General features: G+C 30.8%; 2 protein-coding genes and 1 pseudogene across 2 annotated transcripts; all 3 read left to right on the top strand.

The window, feature by feature from the left end:
- The first annotated feature begins 6,321 nt into the window (after positions 1-6,321).
- LOC109800089 (ferredoxin--NADP reductase, leaf isozyme, chloroplastic) lies at positions 6,322-9,911 on the top strand. The gene is made up of 9 exons (XM_020360780.3): positions 6,322-6,482; positions 6,573-6,807; positions 7,038-7,171; positions 7,473-7,551; positions 8,427-8,518; positions 8,637-8,714; positions 9,093-9,155; positions 9,279-9,513; positions 9,610-9,911. The coding sequence occupies exons 1-9, from the start codon at positions 6,378-6,380 to the stop codon at positions 9,675-9,677; spliced, it is 1,089 nt and encodes a 362-aa protein (XP_020216369.1). The 5' UTR covers positions 6,322-6,377; the 3' UTR covers positions 9,678-9,911.
- A 3,566-nt stretch (positions 9,912-13,477) lies between these two features.
- Positions 13,478-14,266, top strand: LOC145953526 (secreted RxLR effector protein 161 pseudogene; annotated as a pseudogene).
- Positions 14,267-17,789: 3,523 nt separating this feature from the next.
- Positions 17,790-19,826, top strand: LOC109800087 (pathogenesis-related thaumatin-like protein 3.5). Its single transcript, XM_020360779.3, has 3 exons — positions 17,790-17,952; positions 18,074-18,764; positions 19,079-19,826. The coding sequence occupies exons 1-3, from the start codon at positions 17,883-17,885 to the stop codon at positions 19,236-19,238; spliced, it is 921 nt and encodes a 306-aa protein (XP_020216368.2). The 5' UTR covers positions 17,790-17,882; the 3' UTR covers positions 19,239-19,826.
- The last annotated feature ends 3,753 nt before the right edge of the window (positions 19,827-23,579 follow it).

Genomic DNA, 23,579 nt, shown 5'->3' with positions numbered 1-23,579 from the left:
CGGTCTTCCTCTTATGTCTCCAAGCCGGCCATAATCGAATCGATAGTCTTAAGATGCAGTAAAAATTATTGTTTTAAAAACTGAATATTCTATGGAGATTTAGTCTGGTGATGAGTATGTTAACTCTGTCTTCCCAAGGGCTTCTCTCTCCAAAATCCAAGTTAATATGCTTACTTCCCTGATGGGTGGACTTTTCTCTCTTCGTTAATTCACCCTATAATTTTTTTCTCACTTCCTTTTTGTTCAACGAAGTGCTGGCGGTCTATTTATCTGGGCTTTACTTCGTTTTCCTTATATATGTCCGAGCGCACAGCCCATGAGCTAAGTTAGATGTATTCTAAGAGCATATCTAAGGATCTTCATTTGGCCTCTCAACTTTTTTTAGTGGGTTTCTCATCTACACATAAAATTTAAGAACATTCACTATTTTTCATAACTTAATTTCACTGGGTACCATCTTAAGAGCACAAGAACCACATTTTTATTTGAAATTTTGTTTTTTCAACAATTAAGCAAACTTAATTAGATACTGTTATTGCATAAGCAAATTTTATAAAAATTCTAAAAATTACTTGGAATAAATTACACTCCTTGACACTAGAAATACAAATATTTCACTGTCATCCACTTATGTTATAAAAATTATAAAAAAAAAAATACTCAGAGTAATCAACACGAACATAATTACCAAAATTTGCCATAAAAAAGAAAAGATTTTCTAAGTTTAAAGCCCATGTAACATATTACTGTTACCGTTTGCGCGGAAAAACACAGGCACGGCAATAAGAATAAGAAGATGAATTGACACTTTGATTTCATATATTTGAAAACCTGAGTTGAGTGCCGATACTTTTCATTCTTGCAATTTTTTTTCCTTCGCCTGAACCAGCTCTACTATCATTTGAACTGATTACATGATTTATACTTTGAATTGCGTTTCTAAAATATACCATGGAAGGGTTCTTATGAGGAGTTATTGTCCATAATTAAGTAACGAGATAGAAAATCCTTATAAATCCTTTGACCATATTATTCTCTTGATGATCCTTTTAATGATGAAATAAATATATTTAATATTATCAGATATTAAAAGAATTTATTTATTTTCTTGGTCAGGCTTTTGGAAAGCAATCGACTCATTGGAAAATGGAAACATTCCTATGCTTGGACTAGTTCAGAGTCTGGAGGTGGTGTAAGTGTCACATTAATCCTCAAACAAGTTAATGCATTTTTTTTTTCTGTTCTTGACATTAATATACTGTGCCTCCAAACCTTACTGGAATTAATGCCCTCAGTAACCTGTAATTAGCAAAACATTTAGCTATGATAATTATTTTTTTTAATTGTTGTTACTATCGTTCTGTAGCCTTAATTTGTTCATTCAAAGTTATTGCTGCCTTGTAATAATGAATGACTTTTTTAATATATTTCGAAGGGGCATGAGCTACAATAGTTTTAAACCATTGTATTTTCTAGGAAGGTTTTCAACTCTCAAGTTCTTAACAATATTGTACGACTTTCATTTCTTTGACCTTTCACTTCTGGGTCTCTCTTTCTGATTCCAGTTTAGTTACACAGTTCTCTTCATGGCAGAAACATGGAGAGAACACAACTTCATCGTAGATAAACAATGAAACAACCAGGAAATAGTCACGTGGGCCCAAACGAAATCAATTTCCCTTTTATAATCACGTGTCCCCCTTTTATAGTCACGTGGTTCCCATACGAAATTATTTAGTACAAAATTAACTATTCTTTTCCTTCCACTTTTACGGTTGCATTTGTTTTCCTCCTTGTGCCAGGTGTCACTGCCCGCACCATTCATAACATAATTGTGACTTAAAAAATATAATATATTTTTTGTTATGGTTGTGAAGGGCTTAATATGTTTCTCTCTCACACACACAACTGCCAATCTCCAGGTAATCACGGTATTAGGGTCATACCTCATGATAAGGCAATATTTCTTCAAACTCCGTACCCCTTAGCAGTAACTGTGATTTATTTTTTAATTATAGAAATGATAACAATTTTTTATTTTATTTTTGAAAGAACAAAATTTGAACTTAAGATGTGATATATATTAGAAAAATGTATTAGATTAAAATTTTAATAGATTTAAAAAAAATTATTAATAAAAAAAGGATTTATAGTATTTAATTAAGATTTTTTTAATAAAAAATTTGTTATATTTAATTAAGATTTTTTTTAATATAAAAATTCAAGTAATATTCAATAAAAGCAATCTATATATTTTTAAGAGTCCATCAAAAATTGATATTTAAATAAGATAAACAATTTTTTTAATAGTCTGTCAATTTGATAGTATTCAATTAAAAAAATTTTACACGAAAAAATTGTTGGTATTAAAAAATATAAAAATTTTAATGAATTATTTTGAATACTAGATTTTGTGAAAATTTTTAGTATAATTTACATATCAATTATATACCCAAAATTTTTTAGATTTCACATTATTTTTTTCCCTTCAATTTTTTTTTCTCTTGCCTTTTTGCTTCTCTCTCATTCTCTCTTACTATTTTTATTTCTCTTTCTTCTTAAGAATTAATAATAAAGTGGAAATACAATTAATTAATTGAAAATTAATTTCTATATATTAAATATAAATTTTTATTTTACATGAAAGTGTTTTCAAGAACTATTTTCGATGAAAGTTGTTAGCATTTTTTTTAAAGTTTTTTATCTATTTCGATTTTTATTTATCATAATTATTTATGAATTAAATTTTAATATTTTAAAAATAAACTATCAATAAATAAAAATAATATTATACTATAATATAAATTATTTATTATAAATCCAAAATATATATAATTTATATGTTTTAAATATCTATTTATATAAAATTTTGATTTAACTTATATATTTAAATATAATATATATTTATATATAATTTATTATAAATAATAAATATTTAGTATTATACAAACTAAAATAATAATTATAAAAAAAAATATTACAAAAACATCATGTAATGTACATTCATGGTTTTTTTTTATAGCAAATGTGACATACAAAAGCTAATAAATGAGACCACAGATCAAGTTTTGCATCAAATATTTCCAATATATTGAAACAGGATGGTTGTCTATAAAATAGATGCATATGGCAAAAGAAATAGAGCGTAATCATAATGGAACTACTGTGAGGCGCAAGCTGAAGTCAGTGAATAAGTTATGTAAATTCACTTGCTTTACCAGTGCATTAATTGTAGAGCGTTAAAAGAAATGTATAAAGGAAAATTCTTTGAAAACAATGACTTGTTTGGGTGAGATCTTACATGTTGCATATTAGCCAAATTTTAACAAAGACATGGGTAAATTTAATTAAAAGACAAAAGGCTCAGACATAGAAATTATCTTGGCACGCCTAGCAAAAAAAAAAAAAATAGAAATTATCTTGGCACAGATGTATCCTGAATACAATTTGGGTAAATCTGCAAATTTTGGGTGGATCTATTTCATGCTAAAGTAATAAAATGGAGGGAGAGTGAGATCCATAAGAAAGATGTCATGACTTACCGTGAGTGGCGGAGACTTAGGCTTTGATTGGATTTGAGAATGGAAAAGGGAGAGTGGAAAAGGAGGGATTTAAAGAGAAAGTGAGTGGAAAGTGAGGTTGATTGGATTAAGGGAAAGTGAGTGGAAAATGTAGAGAAAGTTTGTGAATGAATTAATTGATGTGATAGATAAAAATAGATTTTTTAATTAATAGTGAGATCCATAAGAAAGATGTCATGACTTACCGTGAGTGGCGGAGACTTAGGCTTTGATTGGATTTGAGGATGGAAAAGGGAGAGTGGAAAAGGAGGGATTTGAAGAGAAAGTGAGTGGAAAGTGAGGTTGATTGGATTAAGGGAAAGTGAGTGGAAAATGTAGAGAAAGTTTGTGAAAGTTTGTGAATGAATTGATTGATGTAATAGATAAAAATAGATTTTTTAATTAATAGTTGTGAAAGATTACTATTTTACCCTTAGGTTAAATTTTTTTTTATAATTATTATAATTAAAAGATAAATATATAAATTTTAACTAAAAAAATTATAAAAAATTAATTTAAAAATAAATTAATTTAAATATTTGCTTTAAATTTAATGATAGATAAAAAATAAAAATTTAAGAGATGAATATATAATTTACACTTTTACTCTTGGATTAAAAATGAGTATAATATTATTTATTGTAATTAATAATAATTACAATAAAATTATATTAATAGGATTTATCTACTAAAAAAATAATAAATAATGATAAGAATAATAATAAATATTAGAAAAATATTAAGAATCATAATAAATAATAATGATACTAATTATAATAAATAATAATATTAATATTAATAAAAATAAAAACAATAATATTTATAATAATAAATAATAATAACAAAATATATTATGATAATTATATTTTGTAACATTATTTTATTAATGTTTATGAAAGTGTTATTATTATAATTTTATAAACATGTTTTACTTTATTTTTTTTATATTTCCATGTTAATATTTAATATATATTACCTTAAATTAAATATAATTATTTAATATTAATATTTAATATATATATATAAATTAAATATTAATATTAAATAATTATATTTAATTTAAGGTATTATAAATTAAATATTAATATTATATATATATATATATATATATATATATACGTATTAAAAACAAATTAATGTGTCCAGAACGGCCCGTTCCGAAAGTGGAACGGCCGTTTTGGGGTTATAAAGTACTACGCAAAGGCCAAAAGTGGAACGATCCGTTCTAAAAGTGGAACGACCCGTTCTGCTTTCTTATTTTTCTCATAACATGCATTTTTGGAACGAGTCGTTCCGGGGCCGTTCCGATTTCCACTGACAGCGAAAATACCCTGCATAATCGATTATGGTTGCCACATAATCGATTATAGCCTTGCATAATCGATTATGCCTCACCCATGATCGATTATGCAAGACCATAATCGATTATGTGGCCAACCATAATCGATTATGGCCTTGCATAATTGATTATGCATCACCCATAATCGATTATGCAAGGCCATAATCGATTATGCTCCTTTGTTGAACGTGAATCCTCTGCTGCATGGCATATGCATGGGAGGGGCATTTTCGGATTTTCACAAATCCTACGTGTCTTTCACCTCTTTTCTTCCCTCTCGTGCGAGGAGAGCAACAGTCTCGCTTTTCTTCGCCTTTCCATCGTCGTAAATCGGTGGAAACAAACGTCAACTTTCCTCGTCTTTCGTTGCTCGTAAACAATAAATCACCCGAAATAAGCATTACGTTAACGTGAGCGGAGCTGGCTTGCGGTGGAAAGGGGGAAAGACCGCAGGTTGACTCTTCCCAAATGCACCAATGAGAAGGAGGTATGCCAGAAATATAAATACTATGCCTACAAGATGCGCTTAAATGGTAAGACTAGTTACAATAGATAAAATTTAAATACCGAATTTAAATGTTGAAAATTATTAATCATTAAATTTAATTAACAATTCATTGTTTAAAAATTTAAAAATAAAATAAAAATAATTAATTATATAAGTAAACTTAAATAAAAAACTTACATTAGGGCTAAATATTGTTAAAATTCTTAATTAAGTGAAATTTTGAAAAATTTTAATTATTAAATTTAATTAAAAATTTTAGTGTTTGAAATTAAAAAATAATTAATTATATAAGTAAAATTAAATTAAAAAAATTTTCATTAAGCCTAAAATTTATTAGACACGTCCCTACCTGATTCCCTACAAAATAAATTTTACAAATTCTAAAAACTTTTCACTAATTTATTTATAAAATTGTTAATAACTTTTGATTTAGAAAAATCAACAACTTTTGCTTTAGGAGAGTTCTAAATTAATTGTAAGAGATTTATTTAATATTCAAAATACATAACACAAGCTAAAATGGTCCTTGGAGATCGGGTATCATACATTAAAAGAACTCTAATTTTAAAACACTTAATTTTCACAAAACACTCAAACATAATCTCATTTTCCTTTTTTTTTTTTGAAAAAAAAATGTTTTTTTAGACATTTATATAAGACTAAAATATCCAATCAACACTGTTAAAAAATTATTTTCGATTTCCTTTGGTATTCTATTTGAAAATAATTGAAGTAAAAAATAATAAATAAAAAAATGAGGTGTTGATGGAGAGTATTTTGTGGAAGTTAGGTGTTAAAAATACAGAACCCAAAAATAAACTTGTCCACTCATTGTCTCTGCATTGGCTGATAAATCTCATCCACTCAATCATAAAATCTTCTGTATAACCAGAAAAACGATCCTTCCCTCACTCTCTTTTATATAATCAATTCATTTAACATTACTCTTTCTCTTTCTAGTTTTTACAACATGGCTGCTGTAGTAACTGCTGCAGTTTCCTTTCCATCCTCCAAGTCCACCTCTCTTCCAAGCAGAACCTCAATCGCTGCCCCAGATAGAATAGTCTTCAAGAAGGTACACTCCAAACACGTATTGAAGCATCAGATTCAGCACTACAATGTAATTGATCCATTGGAGTATGATCTGGGTTGTTTTGTTTCTCAGGTTTCGTTGCAATACAGAGATGTTTCAATCAGTGGAAGGATAGTTTCTATCAGAGCACAAGTGACCACAGAAGCACCTGCTAAGGTTGAAAAGGAATCCAAGAAACAGGAGGAAGGTGTGATTGTGAACAAGTTCAAACCCAAGAACCCTTATACTGCTAGGTGTCTTCTCAACACTAAGATCACTGGGGATGATGCACCTGGAGAAACTTGGCACATGGTCTTCAGCACTGAGGGTACGTGATCTTGAGTCATAAGTTTTGTTCTACATGTCTATCTTTACGATCAATTACAAACCATGATCCATCTTTAATCTTTGAACTTGTATAATCATAAATATTATAAAAACTTGTGATAATTCTATATTGGAGAATTTATCCGCAAAATGCACAAGTACTCTGAAATGCTTTAATGAACTCATAGATTTTGGGTTAATAAATAAAAGTATATATTTGTATTATTTCAGGAGAAGTTCCTTACAGAGAAGGACAATCAATTGGGGTAATTCCTGATGGGGTTGACAAGGATGGCAAGCCTCACAAGCTGAGATTGTATTCTATTGCTAGCAGTGCCCTTGGTGATTTTGGAGACTCCAAAACTGTGAGTCTTAACTCTTAATTTGGATAACTAATCAATTGTGCTCTTTCTATGCATTATTGTTGCTGGGAATTTGGATTTAATAGTTTAAACTTTCAGAGTTTTCATTAACTTTGTGCCACTGGTTGTTGAATGTTGTTGACCCGTGTCTCAAACTCTTGTCTATTTTCCACCCAAATGAAATTGAGATTAGAATCTAAATTATATGCCAACGTATATCATCTGTAAGGATAGCAGTTAAACTTGCTGAATCTATCTCTTACCTAGGACTTCCAACTTACTTGCCATCTATGCCTTCAAACAGGTTTCTTTATGCGTGAAACGTCTTGTGTACACAAATGAAAACGGAGAACTTGTCAAGGGAGTTTGCTCGAATTTCTTGTGTAAGGATTGATAATTTTAGTTTTTGCATAGGAAAATATTACCAGGACACATAATGTGCTAAAAATACATCCAGGAAAAGAAAAACAGAGAAGTTATAGATGCAATAGGTGTATAAAGTGATGGGAGTAGAGTTAGAAAGAAGGGATATCATTCAACTATTTGAAGTGTTTAGGTGTTTAAATAACATTTTTTTTATATAATATAGAATAAATTGTGTTTTTTATCTTTTATATTATTTTTTAGATTTATTTAGTTCTTTATCTTTTAAATTTTTTTTTAATCATTTATTTCTTAAATTTAAGTTAATTTTAGTCCTTTTGAATCTTATTTTGACAAATTTAAAACTTAAAATTCATTTCATAAGATTAACTTATATAAAAACTATTGAATATAATGAATGCTCAAACCAAATGTGTTATAAACATAGTAAAATTTAAAATTTTAAAAAAATAGTTTTGTATAATATATCTATTTATAGTTTACGATCATCAAGTGGGGATGGATCTATTGCATCACTTACTATTAATTTTAAATATTTAAAAATATTTATAAGATTTCACTCTGTATGTTGAAATAAATTATAATGGTAATGTTTTCTTTTACTTTTAAATTGTAAGAAGTGCATGTAAATATTATTTCAAACTAATAAAACAACAACAAATCCCCTAACACGTTAAAATAAATATAATTAAAATATATGCTTAATTTGTATCTACTTAATAAAAAAATGATCATGAATGTTAAATTAGAATAAACTTAGTTATATTTCTCATCCGAGATATTGAATCAAGAAAATGTCTGATTTATTTTTTTCTTTTTTAGTTCAAATGATATTTATCTTTTATGGCAATCACTTGTGGGCATGTTTATTCAGGCGACTTGAAGCCAGGGGCTGAAGTAAAGATTACTGGACCTGTTGGTAAAGAAATGCTTATGCCAAAAGATCCTAATGCCACCATGATCATGGTACATTACCTAATCATCTTCATCTTAATTGTGAAAGGGATATTTGAACCCTTTATTACTCATAATTGTTGTTTTGATTTTCGCCATTACCATTGATCATTGCAATAAAATTCCATAGTTGGCAACTGGAACTGGAATTGCCCCATTCCGCTCATTTTTATGGAAAATGTTCTTCGAGAAGCATGATGATTACAAGGTTAGTGTAACCAAGAAATTCTTAACCCTAGTTATCTATCTTGAACCAGAAACCATTATATATAAGAATATAAGTGTCGTAATGTATAAAGTTCTAAATTAATCTACAATTTAATGAAGTTGATGCCAGGAGGACAGTGGAAACGGTGTATAGTATACAATTTTATTAATTGAATGTAAAAAATAACACGATAACACCCTTCATGACAATACACATCTTAGAAATACACGTTACAAGAAAATTAACTTCTAATAGATAAAACTATCACTAAAAGTTGAAAACTTGTAAATATTGACCCACAAAGAAACTGTGCGAGTTGTATTTGTACACGGCCATATTTGATGATTAACGGAGTTTTGGCACATATGATACATGTAGTTCAATGGTTTGGCATGGCTCTTCTTGGGTGTACCCACAAGCAGCTCACTACTTTATAAGGAGGTGAGATAAATGAAGCTTTTCTTTTTATTCAGGAAGATGATATGCATCATGCATCTACTACCATTTGGTGTCTGAGATGGGAAGGCTTATAGCACATATGGTGATGTCATGTGTGTGGGACAGGAATTTGAAAAGATGAAGGAGAAAGCACCTGAGAACTTTAGGCTAGACTTTGCTGTGAGCAGAGAGCAAACAAACGAAAAAGGAGAGAAGATGTACATCCAAACACGAATGGCTCAATATGCCGAAGAACTTTGGGAGTTGCTGAAGAAAGATAACACCTATGTCTACATGTGTGGACTCAAAGGGATGGAAAAGGGAATTGATGACATAATGGTGTCATTGGCTGCAAAAGATGGTAGCAATATTTAATAATAACACTTTCCTTTAGCCGTAGATCACAATCATAGAAATTTCATTCATCTTATGTTATGAATTTGTTTTTGTGCTGTAGGTATCGATTGGATTGAGTACAAGAGGCGATTGAAGAAGGCAGAACAATGGAATGTGGAAGTCTACTAATAATACTTTCACTGATATCATCGAGTCTCACTTTGTGCTGCAGGAAATCTATTTTGCTGTCATGCTTTTTGTAGATAGATTACGTATGAATGTATGACCCAGTAATTTTTCTACTATGGGAATTTTCACCTTGCTTGTGAATAAGCTTCGTTGCAACTTGCAACAACCTTGCATGAAATAATTGTGAGGATCATGCTTCATGCAATAAAGATGAAATCAACTTCATTTTACAAATTTCCTAAATTTTTCCATATAAAGATTTAGTTGAAGGTAGTGTTGAATGAAGTAACCCCTTAATATTTAATTATGGAATATGTCAATCTGCTCATATGGTTCTATGTTGAGTGTAATTTTGGATTTGAGTTTCCGACGATGAATAATTATCTTTCTTTTGCTTTTGAAAATTGAATTAGATTTTTTTTTTTTACATTTAAATGAATTAGTTTTTCTTTTAATAAATGGAGATCAATAACAAAGAAAAGAAAATTACAACCTTACTAACAACATCCTACTTACAACTACATTTATATTATTAATAAATCATAAATTTTCATATATTGAAATCACCGGTTTGTATGTTAATTATTTTTTAAAATTACATTTAAAATTTTATTTGCTTGATTAATGATGTAAAGTTTTTATACTATGATTTGTTGTGAGCTGGGCGAGGGGTATTGACTTTAATTTTTTATTTGTTTTTTGGTATTAGGGAGTGCTTGAAAGCCCAAAACAAACACAACTACAATCTACCGAATCTAGGTTTGTTGGGTATTGACTAGTGACTACTGACAATGAGTTGGGAGACCTTCGGGCTTTGGTGATATCCATTTGGGCCGAAAATATTCCACTTTATAAACTGGTATTAAAGATACGAAGCATAATCTTCACAAAGAAAAAAAAAGAACACGGAGCATGTATTTCTCTGTTGTTGAATAATAATACTTACAAAATAAATAGCCAAAAAAAAAAAAATTACTTACATAGCAAAATAAATAAAAAAGATTACTTTTAGCATAATTTTTAATTTTTAATCTGTTTATTTTATTCAAAATTCTAATAACACGTTTGGTCCATTAATTTTTTTGACTATGGTTTAATTTTTTTTAATTCTTTTAATTTTCTTTAATATAATTTTTCTGAAACTTTTTCTCTGATAAATCTCTTATAAGATAAGCTTGGTTCTTTTTTTGTTACAGATATGCTTGTTTTCTACTCTCAACAGTCAACATAGAGAAGTTAAGTACTATATGTCACTTAAAATAAAATATCAATTTGTTTTATTCTTTAAAATTATAATATTGTTTATATTGTATATAATTTCTAAAATTTAATATACAAATCAATGTAAATATAAAAAAAATTATTACAAATATCAAATTTAGGAAAATAAAAATTTAAACTCGCTAATTAATATATATATATATATATATATATATATATATATATATAATTTCTTAAATTTAATCAAATTCATCACGAATGTTTCGAATTATATATAAATTCTTTTCCATATCGAATGTGTCGGCCCATATCTGTTTTTCTCGTCTTTTTATTATATATGGGATGATGCTATGGAAAAGACTATAATGAAGACTCTGTTACTGTTTCAGAAACAATTTAATTTGCGTATTAACACATTATTGGTATGTTTGGGGGACCAAAATTCCTAATTGAAATATGCTTTTCTTGTGTCAGACATGTTAAATTAAATTTCATATTGAAAGGTTATTATTATTGGTAATGAATTTATTTATGTTTATAGAAATTGGATTGAGGATTGCAACAAAAGGTAACAGAGAATGAGCGTTGGGGAAAGCACTAAAGCATAGAGAAGATAAAAAGTAACGATCGTAGTTTTTTGCCACCGAATCATTCCTTCCACATGCATTTCAGAGTTTGACGAATCTTGAAAGTAGAAACATAAAGAAGTGTCACTTTTTCTTTTTATAATATATTGGCCAAAAAATGTAAGGACTTTGCACTAAGGAAGTTTTGGAATTAATTCACACAGATATTTGTGGACCATTCCCTACGCCATCTTGGAATGGGCAACAATATTTCATTACGTTCATAGATGATTATTCAAGGTACGGCTACCTATTTTTAATTTATGAGAAGTCTCAATTCCTAGATGTTTTCAAATCTTTTAAAGCTGAAGTTGAGCTTCAAATTGGAAAGAAAATTAAGGCCGTCAAATCTGATCGTGGTGGTGAATATTACGGTAGATATGACGAATCAGGTGAACAACGTCCAGGGCCTTTTGTGCTTTTCCTAAGGGAATGTGGCATCGTTCCTCAGTATACTATGCCTGGGAAACCAAGCATGAACGATGTTGCAGAACGTAGAAACAGGACTCTTAAGGATATGGTGAGAAGTATGATTAGTCATTCTTCCTTACAAAAGTCATTGTGGGGAGAAGCGCTTAAGACTGCAGTCTACATCCTAAATAGGGTACCAAGTAAAGCAGTTAACAAAACTCCTTATGAGCTATGGACGGGTAAAAGGTCAAGTCTAAAATATTTACACATTTGGGGTTGTCCGGCTGAAGCGCGTCCTTATAGGCCGCATGAAAGTAAGCTGAAGTCAAGGACTGTTAGCTGTTATTTTGTTGGTTATCCTGAACGCTCTCGGGGCTATAAATTTTACAATCCCACTACTAGATCATTCTTTGAGACGGGGAATGCGAGATTCCTTGAGGATGTTGAGTTTGAGAAGGAAGAGAACATAAGAAATGTTGTCTTTGAGGAAGAACTTGTCATTGACAGTGATCAAGTCCTCGTGCCTATTACTATTCCAGTACCTACCCCAGTAATAGGTGACAATCATGGAGTTATTCCTGACATTGTCCCTACACCAGACAATATTGAGGTTCTCCCTCAAATACCTATAGAGCAAGCTCAACAATCTCAAGAAGTGTCATTAAGGAGATCCACTAGAGAAAGGAAAAGTACAATTCCAGATGATTACATTGTATTTCTTCAAGAACATGAGGATGGCATTGGTTTAACAGAGGATGATCCAATCAACTTCTGTCAAGCTATGCAAAGTTCTAGCTCTCAAAAGTGGATTGATGCCATGAAGGATGAGATGAAATCTATGCAAGACAACGATGTTTGGAATCTCGTTGAATTACCTGAAGGTGTGAAACCTATTGGTTGTAAATGGATATTTAAAACCAAGAAGGATTCAGAAGGTAATATCGAGAGATATAAGGCTTGTTTAGTTGCTAAAGGTTTTACTCAAAAGGAAGGCATTGATTACAAAGAAACCTTTTCTCCGGTTTTTTCAAAGGATTCTTTTAGAATAATAATGGCACTCGTAGCTCATTATAATTTAGAGCTCCATCAGATGGATGTTAAAACTGCGTTTCCAAATGGTGACATTGAAGAAACGATTTATATGATGCAACCAGAAAATTTTGTGTCTGGTGACTCAAAGTCCATGGTATGCAAACTAAAGAAATCCATCTATAGTCTCAAACAAGCTTCCCATCAATGGTATCACAAGTTTCATCAAGTTATTACCTCATATGGTTTTGAGGCAAATATAGTTGATGATTGTGTTTATCATAAGTTTAGTGGGAGTAAATATATATTCTTGGTGTTATATGTCGATGATATACTGCTTGCCAGCAGCGATATAGGCTTATTGCACGAAACCAAGAGATTTTTAACAGAATTTTGAAATGAAATCTTGGTGAAGCCTCTTTTGTATTAGGTAAGATACTAAGAGATCGTTCTCATGGTATCATAAGGTTATCACAAGAGAACTATATCGATAAAGTTTTAGATAGATTCGGCATGAAAAATAGTAAACCAGGAGATACCCCTATAGCCAAGGGAGACAAATTTAGCCTCAAACAATGCCCTAATAATTACCTTGAAAGAAATGAGATGCAAAAGATTCCCTATGCTTCAGCTGTGGGAAGTCTAATGTATGCTCAAGTTTGTACTTGTCCCGATATTGCATTTATAGTGGGAGTTTTGGGCAGATACTTAAGTAATCCTGGGATGCAGCATTGGAAAGCAGTAAAGCGTGTAATGCGCTATTTGAAGAGAACAAAAGGATATATGCTCACTTATCAGAAGTCTGACAGTTTAAAGATCATTGGATACTCAGACTCTGATTTTGCCGGATGTCAAGACAGTAAACACTCCACATCTGGATACATCTTTATGTTGGCTGGAGGAGCTATCTCTTGGAAGTCTGTTAAACAGACTATTATAGCTTCATCAACCATGGTTGCGGAGTTCATTGCTTGTTTTGAGGTATCCAACCATGGGATATGGCTGCGAAATTTTATCACTAATTTACATGTAGTTAATGGCATTGAAAGGCCATTGAAAATCTATTGTGATAATAACTCTGCAGTTCTTTATTCCAATAACAATAGGAGTACAACCAAGTCAAAATTCATTGATATAAAGTTTTTTGTTGTTAAGGAAAGAGTTAAGAATAAGCAAATTTCTATAGAACATATAGGGACTAATTTTATGCTAGTTGATCCACTTACTAAGGGTTTGGTGCCTAAAGTCTTTCATGAGCACACTGCTCATATGGGTGTAATTCCTTATAGTACCTTAGTTTAGTGGGAGTCTCATTTATGTTGTGTCTTCTTTATTTTTAATTTTTCAAAATGTTTGCATTATTTGGATTTTCTACGTAAATAAAGATGTTCATAATTCTATTCTGAGCTTATTTTGTGCAATATATATATGTTGCGTTTTGAATGGATCTCTATAAAGATAAAGTTTGGACCAGTTGGAAATAGACATGATTAAGATCACGTTGCATGTAATTTCCATGCCACTTATCCATATTTGATCTATGTCATTGAGTGCATACAATTGTGGTGATCATTGTGGTTTAGTCACATTAGATAATGATGAAAGCTGCAGTGGTTCCCTGTCGTTGTATGAGATGGACCAGATTGTTTAAGGGGAGTCTAAAAGTAAATAGCATACGGTTGCGCGCCTAAAGAATTTTGTGATATAAATACTTAAATGAATATGAAGCCCAAGTGGGAGATTGTTAGAAATTTTATTTCTAATAAATATTGTGGGCTACATATATTATTTGTAGTATTTATATTAGTTATTTACATTTAGTTGGGCTCAATAAAAGTGATATAATTTTAGTGAGCCTTTAGACTGCCAACAAGAAAAACTAATATGAGTCCATATAAGTGGAAACCAGATTTGGCCCGTTAGGGGTTAATGGGAACGCTAATAGGTTTAAAATCATAAAGATGGCCATGGTCCCCAATATGCCAAATCAGAAACACACGTCTCTCTGTCTCCCCATCAGAAGAGTAACATCAAGTCTCATATAGGAATCCAGTGATTTGGCTGAGGAAGATCATTGCACCAAAAGACTATTCCGCTGCAACTATTTGATCAACACCAATAGATACAGGTACGTGTTATTAACATTAACTCTATAATCTGAGATAACGGTTCTTAATTTGATTAATGAAAAATTTCTATTTAGCTTAAAAAATTTTATCCCAACACTATGTAGAATGATATGAATGTAAATGTGCAAGTAGAGTGAAGTGTTGTCAGCTTATGGAGTATTTAGATGATCAGATGAAGTCAAGCAACTTGAAATAAACAAGTAATTGAAGATGAGATTATATATTGTATATGTTTTTGTCATGTATAAGGTTATGGTCTTAGGGTTTTAATTGTCAGAAAGTGAAGGGCCGTAAATATTGGGCTATTGGATCATGTTGTTGACCTTTGGTGAATTGACAGGGCATTGATATGTGAAGTAGCTACTTGAATTCATTACTGTCGGCCCACTATGTATCAACATACAACCAACTTGGTTACTTGCATCTTTGGGAATGTTTTTAATTCAGTCTCAACTCTCAACACGAAACCATAATCAAACTCCATCTTTTTTGTACTGTCAGTCTCCCCTTCTTGAATTCCTCTGACACACTCATACCATTGGTTGAGACACAAATTTGAAAGCAACTTGGAACAAGTTGTTAGCATCGTACAAACTTTATGATTATTTATAAAAAAATTATTTTCACTATTTTAGTTTTCTGGAAACCAGCTTTTTCTTAAATATATTTGGTCAAGCTACTTATAACTTGGAACTTGGAATATTTTATGCTATCCATGAAAAATGAAGGGTAATGATACCCTAAAAAGAAAATAAAATAATTTTATATTATTTTTTCTTATTCATAACATATATTTTCACATGATTTTTATTATATTTATTGTTCTTTTAAATTCAAATGTCAATTATATTTCATAATTTTTACTAGGATAAATTTAATATTACAAATTTCACATCTTAAATCAGTTAAAAATTGATTCAAAATTGTGTAGTAAAATTGTAAAAGATCATTATTTTATAATGATCAAATTGATTTAAATATAAAAAAATAAAGAAAAAATATAAATATTTTAATAGATAAAAGATCAAAATAAATTTTAAAAAATAAGATAAAGGATAAAAATATAATTTAATTAGTCTAAAAAAATAATAAATGCATAACAAAAAAAATAGTTGAATGAATTAATAAATTTTTTAAAAAAAATTGTAATAAAATAATAAATTTTGCATGAACCTAAAAAATTATTAATGCATGTGATTCCAGGGAGGGGATAATAGGCGAATATATATATGTTGAAAAAATAAAATGAAATATGAAGAAATTTAATAATTATTAGAACAATTAAAAATAATTGAAGAAGAAAATAATTAGATGCAAGAAAATAAAATATACCAAAACAAATAGAATATGAATTTTTTTAAATTAAACGAGGTTATGAATTATAGATATAGAATAAATAAAAATTTTAAAACAATACACAATTTTATATTATTATATAAATAATTAATAAACGAAAAATAAAAGCAAAAATAAGATTGGAAGATTCTTTGTTTTTTAGAGAACGGATTTAAAGTCTCTTAATAACCACCAAAAAAATGTATTAATAAATTTAGAAAGTAAAAAAAAAAAAAAAAAAAAGAGGAATTCACGTGAAATTGATATTAGACCAAACTAGATAAATAAAATAATAACATGGCAGCATGGTATTGATGAAAGTATCAAAACCTCTAAAATTTGTTGGGGCACCGAGCTACTCCCTTTTCTTAAATATATTTGGTCGAGCTACTTATAACTGCATCTAACAAACTCTTTCCATTTAAATGAACCGGGGCTCTAGATCCGATCCAATGCCACGTTGCGATGGTTTAATGGTTATGGGCTTATGTCTTTTTGGGCCGCATTCCAATCAATGAAAATCCATTGCGGAAAGACAATACCAGAATAAAAAAGTCCTATATCACAATTATTCAAAAATGACGGTTTGATTTAAAAATATATTTTTTTATTCAAGATTTAAGAATAGATTGATTCGTACACTATTTTTTTTTATTTTTTTTATGAATTGTCTCTTTGGTCCTTGGGATTAGAAACAATATCATTTCTCTTAAAATAACTTGAGCTATGTAACCAATAATTATGGTGTCATAAGAAACAAGGAATCAATTATGTAGCAATAGGGAAAGACTGAATTATTGAACAATGAAACGTACTACTTATAATGGTTAAATAAAATTTGAAGGCAGAATGCATGTGATGAACGATGAATGGTGCATGTGAATTAGCAAGATTCATAAAGAGCGACAAAAATCACATGGAATTAGTACTTGTGCTGCCCCATATTTGACCATTCAGTCCTCACTTGACCTCAACCAATCTCTATTAGTTCCTACGTTACTTAAAAATGATGATCCCTTCAAGGGTACGAGTATCAAAGGTCCTTTCCAACATTATTCATATATTTCCTTGTATGTAAATTCGTAGCCGTCCTTTTTCAGCCATGCCTCGGCTACTGTTATTGATTCCTTCAGAAAACCCCAATCTCCATTATTTTTATCATTTAATATTTAGGTTCCTTTGATCTAGGGCGTATGCAATATCATATCGTTACCAATAAACCAGACATTGCCGACCTCTCATATTGGCGGTTTTTGCATGCATGTGCACTGCTCCGCTGGGACCCACACCCTATGGGCCGTGCCTCCACCATCCCACATGGCCCACATCAAAACCTCTCTATATATACTCCCTTCATCTTAACACTTTTCTCCAAAACCATCCAACAAGGGAAACCAAATATTATTCCATTTTTCTCTTTTTCCTTTCCCACATTCATTCCCCATTTTTCAACCATGCCTGCTTCATCTTCAACTCATTTCTCCCCCACTTTCCTCACACTATGCTTCTTCCAATTCCTAGCAGGTAAAGTAAACCATTCATAACATTTTCATGTTAACGGTCTTTTACTTATATTAACTGTCGTTAACTTATATTAACGGTCGTGTCTCGTGTGTTGTGTTTTGTTTTGTTTAACGTTGGACAGGTTCCTATTCAACGACATTTACAATAGTGAACAAGTGTAGCTACACAGTTTGGCCCGGCATTCTATCCGGCGCCGGGACCTCGCCGCTCTCCACCACCGGCTTCGCTCTTCAGCCCGGCGAGTCCAACGTCGTGGCCGTGCCGCCAGCCTGGTCCGGCCGCCTCTGGGGGCGGACGTTCTGCTCGCAGGACGCAACCGGAAAATTCACTTGCGTCACCGGAGACTGCGGCTCCTCCGCCATAGAATGCAACGGCAGAGGAGCTGCCCCGCCGGCCACGCTTGCGGAGTTCACTCTGAACGGCGCCGGAGGGCTTGATTTCTTCGACGTGAGCCTGGTGGACGGGTACAACCTCCCGATGGTGGTGGAGCCGCAGGGCGGAAGCGGCGGCGGAAACTGCAGCGCGACGGGGTGCGTGGTGGACCTGAACACGCCGTGTCCGACGGAGCTAAAGGTGATGAGCAGCGGAGAGGGCGTGGCGTGCAAAAGCGCGTGCGAGGCTTTCGATGATCCACAATATTGCTGCAGTGGCGCTTACGCGACGCCTGACACATGCAAACCCAGCTCCTACTCGCAGTTCTTCAAGAGCGCCTGTCCACGCGCTTATAGTTACGCCTACGACGATGGCTCCAGCACCTTCACTTGCGCCTCTGCTGATTACACCATCACCTTCTGTCCCGCACCCTCCACAAGGTACTTCTTTTTTATTCATTTATGATTTATTCCTTCATCACTTTAGCTAACCTAGTTTTTATGTTTTCAAATATCTAATAATAGCTGTTAAAACGTGTTTTAGAACAGAGGAATATTGATTGCTGTGATGATTTTTTTTTATTTTTTGAGAAAAAGAAAGTTTGGCTGAATGTCAATTAGGGGACCATTATACATGGTTGTCTTGTCACGTTTTTTTTTTAATGTCGTGTTTTAATTTTATTGCACCGTCCGCGTATAATATCTTAGGTTGTCAAATTTTGCGATTCAATTTGCGTGTTTGAATTCTGATGCAGTTCGATTAAATCGGGGAACGAGAAATATCCAACGGCGGTGGAGACTTCGGGTGGTAACGTGGACGTGAGAGCGAACAATGTTATGGCGGTGATTGTTGGTGTTTTGGTGGCATTTGTGGCAACTCAATTAGGTGCTAGTTCACTGCCAATGTCGCATTAAATGGGTGGTGAATTGGGTGGGCTATGATTATGTATTTTTTATATTAAATATACTGCGCATGATGCCATGGCCACTTGCATCCTATGCTGAGGAATCAAGTTTGGCAACTTGTGATTGAAGAGATGCAATGAGCACTTGTGCAAAGTTTGCCTCTTCTCAAGTTGTACTACAACTCAACATTAATTGGTCATGTCTTCACTGAGCACTTAGGAAGCTTCAGAAGCAGAGACAGAATTAGGCAGGTAGCATTATACATCAGATCACGACTCTCGCGCCATTCATGTGTTAGATTAGTCCTCTATCTTCAGAGACACAAGAAGGAGGGCATTTTGGGAAGAGTTTGACATTTTATGAATAAAATATCAATACATTGAATTTTCTCCAATTGTAAATATCAACATCAGGTTTATTGAGGAGAATAAGGAGTATAGCAATTTTGATTTGTCAGTGTGTTATTTTCTCGCAACTGCCGCCTCATGGCGCCAGATAGATCTTTGTGCGGTTACCTACTTTTCAATTGTTAATTTTCATTTTTTGAGATTTTCAATTGGAAATTGACTAATTTAGAATTCAGATATCTTCAACATCTATCATCTTTTTTCCTATTTTTCTTTTTTTGAAAGTATTTAATTTGAGTTTTGTTTGGCTTTCAGTTAAATGGCGGTTGGGTTGCTTTGTATGTCATTTTTTTTAAGTATTTTAAAACTTTGTACAATAAATAATTAAACAAAACTAAGTTAATTTTTTATTATTAAAGATAAAAACAAAATAAGAATATTATTCATAGTTAATACTTCCTCGTCATCAAATTCTCACCATTATTTTTACAGTTTGCTTATTTAAAATAGAGAAATTGTATACTAATTAAACATACTTTTAATTTAACTATTTAAAAGAAAGTAATATAAAAAATAATGTATAAATATGGATCGTTGCTTTACTATTACAGAATAATAGAGGATAAAATAATGCAAAACAACAAAAGCGATAACCCATGATGTTTTTGATGTAATGTTCAGGTCTGATGCCACCACAAGTTATTTGCTAATAATTTTGAAACGAATAAGACCATTAATTTACCTGTTCAAACATATTTTATAACACTAACGAAAGATTTACGGATAGTATTATCTCACTCCCCATTTTGGCCGTTTCCCTTTGACATTATCAATCGGAGACCACCCGAATGAGCTACTCCTTTCGTCGTGATATTGAGGAGGTTGAAGATATCTTGTCGATAGCTATGTTGTTTTTTTCGTGTATTTCGATAGCTATATTTGCATTATTGCATCTGAACAATAATGAATTTCCCCCTTTGATCATAATTACATTCTATTATTTAGCACGTGTTTGCTTTCACTTCGCGTCCATTTTTGGAAGTGAATCAGAGAAAACAATTATTAGTTACTTTTAATGTTTTCTAAAAATAAGATTTGTAGATACTTCATTTCAACAATACATTATAAAAATAAATAAACAAAAACATCTATTTCGCTTGATTGTATCTCAATATACCTATCACTTCCGGGGTGGGCACTTTCCCCTTCCCATTCATCTACAAAACTTTATTGCATCAGCTGCCATGTTTGTTATCATCCTATTACCTTCTGGTCATAAATTTAAATATAAATATACAATACAAATGCAAGTTGCAAGGTGAAAAAGAAAAAGTAATTTTCTTGTATATGGATTAACTTCAACATGGGTGTATAAGTATGCGATTATAAGAAAAAGTTGCTTTTGTTATGATGATGAAATTGCACTTTCAAGCTTTTACGCTGATCTGCTGATTGCAAAGTTAGATAATAGATAGTGCCACGGGAGACGCCCTTTTGTGCGGTAAAGAAAAGTGAATTACAATTAGTCATTTCTAAGCCATATCCAATTCTTCCATTAACCATTCACACTAATCACGGATTTTGTAATAAACACAAATTCAGCCAATTCTTCTCTCTTCCCAATTTGGAAACTCTGTTCCCACCTACCAATGGTTGTTATAAATTACTTTATCTATAAGTGGTGTGTACATGGCAGAAATATTTAAACAAAGTTAAAGGATAGGAAGTTAAGGTATTTTTCGCGTTCAACAAAAAAATAGAATTTTGTTTTAATAACTCGTGTAATGCATAATGGATTTAAAGATTTTACATTAATTATTGAGATACTTAAAAATTCCCTTTTATGAAAAATAATACGAAGAACACTTATATTAAAAAAAAAATAAATCGGCATCATTAAATTTTTAAGGGCATCATTAAATTTTTAAGGTTGAGTTTTCTTTGGCATATAAATAAATAGATATGATTATTTAACTAATTGATAATATGTCTGAAGGTAAAATACTAATTGCTGATATGCCTGAAGGAAGTAATTATCTTGCAACAAAATTCTTGAAATTAAAGTGTTGATAATTTCATATAGAATGTGATTTTGATCCATTTTCAATATATTTAGTTATAACTATATAGTATTGATTATTTGTATCAAAATTGAATAACACTGAATACTGAAAAGGCTTTATATATATATATATATTTTGAGATATCAAATAATTTTAAATTAATATGATATCTACGAATGAACATTTAATTTAATGATGAGTTTTGGATTAAAATCATTTAATTAAAATTTATTAATATAAAATAGTTAATGAAAACTATATTGGTATAATTTAATATCTCTATATATTATTAATTATTAATACCAAATCTACAAATTTTACAATTTTTTATTTAAATGATGGAGCCAAATTTTGAATTGAAATTTATTTACTTAGCCAAACATACAAATTTAAGTGAACATTGAATGAAGAAAACTTGAAACAATTACAACAATCATGGCTTTTACACTCGTTCAATGCATCGAACCGCATGTTAAAGTATCCTTTTCTGGCATCGTATATAGGGCTTAATTAGATTTAATTGAAGTGATTGATTTGGCCTAAGGAAATGAAAAGAACAATGCAAGGCAATAATGAATTACAGTGGATAAGATTATAATTAACAGGGTTAGATATTCGTCCCCCCAAATTGCGCGTTACCTATGAGTTAAAGTTGAACTACAATTATTAATTTAATTATATGATGATATGTAATAGAAATTATAGAATGATGAGAATTGCGACTGCTAGAGCTTTATTGGCCTCTCCATAAGAAAGTGTTCCTTCAGTGTCAGCATCTACGTCTACTTTTCATTCAAGCATCGTCCCTTTAAGACCATATGATATATGTTATTTTCACTCTTCTCATTCTTACATCGATCTTTTGCCAAAAGGAGAATATGTTCAGTCTTTAGTATGTTGGGGGAAATGGCATGGTTCAGGTTTAAAAACATAAGTCATAAATATTTCATCATTTTTTCTTTTATATTAAGGATATAAAAGATCTTTAATACTTAACTTTTTAAATAATTTAAAATATTTATTAAAATAGAGTTAACTACTAAATTTCTTTAACCAGTTATTTAATCTGTTACACTTTAAATTTTTACCAATTACCATGTTCTCAATTTTTTAGCTTAACATCAGGCACACACATGCATGCATGTCATGTGTAGGGCAAGAAACAGGAAAGGAGACAGAGAATTTCAAAATACAGGAAACTTTTAATCAAGTATACATACTTTATAGTAATTTTAATTTTTCTCTTTTTAATTTATAGATTAAATTTCTTTTTCTTAACTTAATTATTTATATCTTATTTATATATTTAACTCTTTTTTTCTTCTTCACGTTTTGCCTCATTTAAAATAAACATGTAATATATGGATATTTACTAGTTAAAGCTATAACAATAATAAAATTTAAAAGTTATTTCTTTTAAATGTCGAACCAAACAATTTATAGTTTGGATTGAATTTTTTTTTTTTTGACACCTGGATTGAAAGTTTTAGACATTAGAACTTTAATTAAAAAAAAATTCAATACAATGTGACACTCAATTAAGAAGCATATATAGATTGATATTTTCATCAAGAATTTAAGATCCATACTTATATAAAAAATATATATTCTTTGGGAAATTTTCTATGTAATTTTATAAATATTAATATCGATGAGTTAAAATAAGTCGCTTATATATAGTCTTATAGAATGAAATAACTAAATCATGAAGTGAAAAGAAAATTAGTATTTTGTGCACTTTTTAGCTATATTTGCTAGTTGTGACGTTGTAAAAAGTTCTTGTTCTATCCAAGTATTTCTTTGGTCCACCGAACGGCCCAAACATTTTCTAACAAACACTTTCCACGTTTGACTTAGCATATTATCCACTTCGAAGAGGTTAAATCAAAATTTGACAGTGATTATTTATAAATGGATAAGATCATTAGGCAGATGATTTA

The sequence above is a fragment of the Cajanus cajan genome, chromosome 11 (assembly GCF_000230855.2).
Source record: "Cajanus cajan strain Asha chromosome 11, NIPB_CcT2T_4, whole genome shotgun sequence".
Classification (NCBI taxonomy): domain Eukaryota; kingdom Viridiplantae; phylum Streptophyta; class Magnoliopsida; order Fabales; family Fabaceae; genus Cajanus; species Cajanus cajan.
This window is presented reverse-complemented; position numbering and strand designations above follow the sequence as displayed.

Coding starts and splice junctions, on each gene's coding strand:
- LOC109800089 (XM_020360780.3), top strand. CDS start 6,378: ATGGCTGCTGTAGTAACTGCTGCAGTTTCCTTTCCATCCTCCAAGTCC. Junction 8,715..9,092: donor AGAAGCATGATGATTACAAG/GTTAGTGTAACC, acceptor TGATACATGTAG/TTCAATGGTTTGGCATGGCT. Junction 9,514..9,609: donor GTCATTGGCTGCAAAAGATG/GTAGCAATATTT, acceptor TTTGTGCTGTAG/GTATCGATTGGATTGAGTAC.
- LOC109800087 (XM_020360779.3), top strand. CDS start 17,883: ATGCCTGCTTCATCTTCAACTCATTTCTCCCCCACTTTCCTCACACTA. Junction 17,953..18,073: donor CTTCTTCCAATTCCTAGCAG/GTAAAGTAAACC, acceptor AACGTTGGACAG/GTTCCTATTCAACGACATTT. Junction 18,765..19,078: donor TGTCCCGCACCCTCCACAAG/GTACTTCTTTTT, acceptor ATTCTGATGCAG/TTCGATTAAATCGGGGAACG.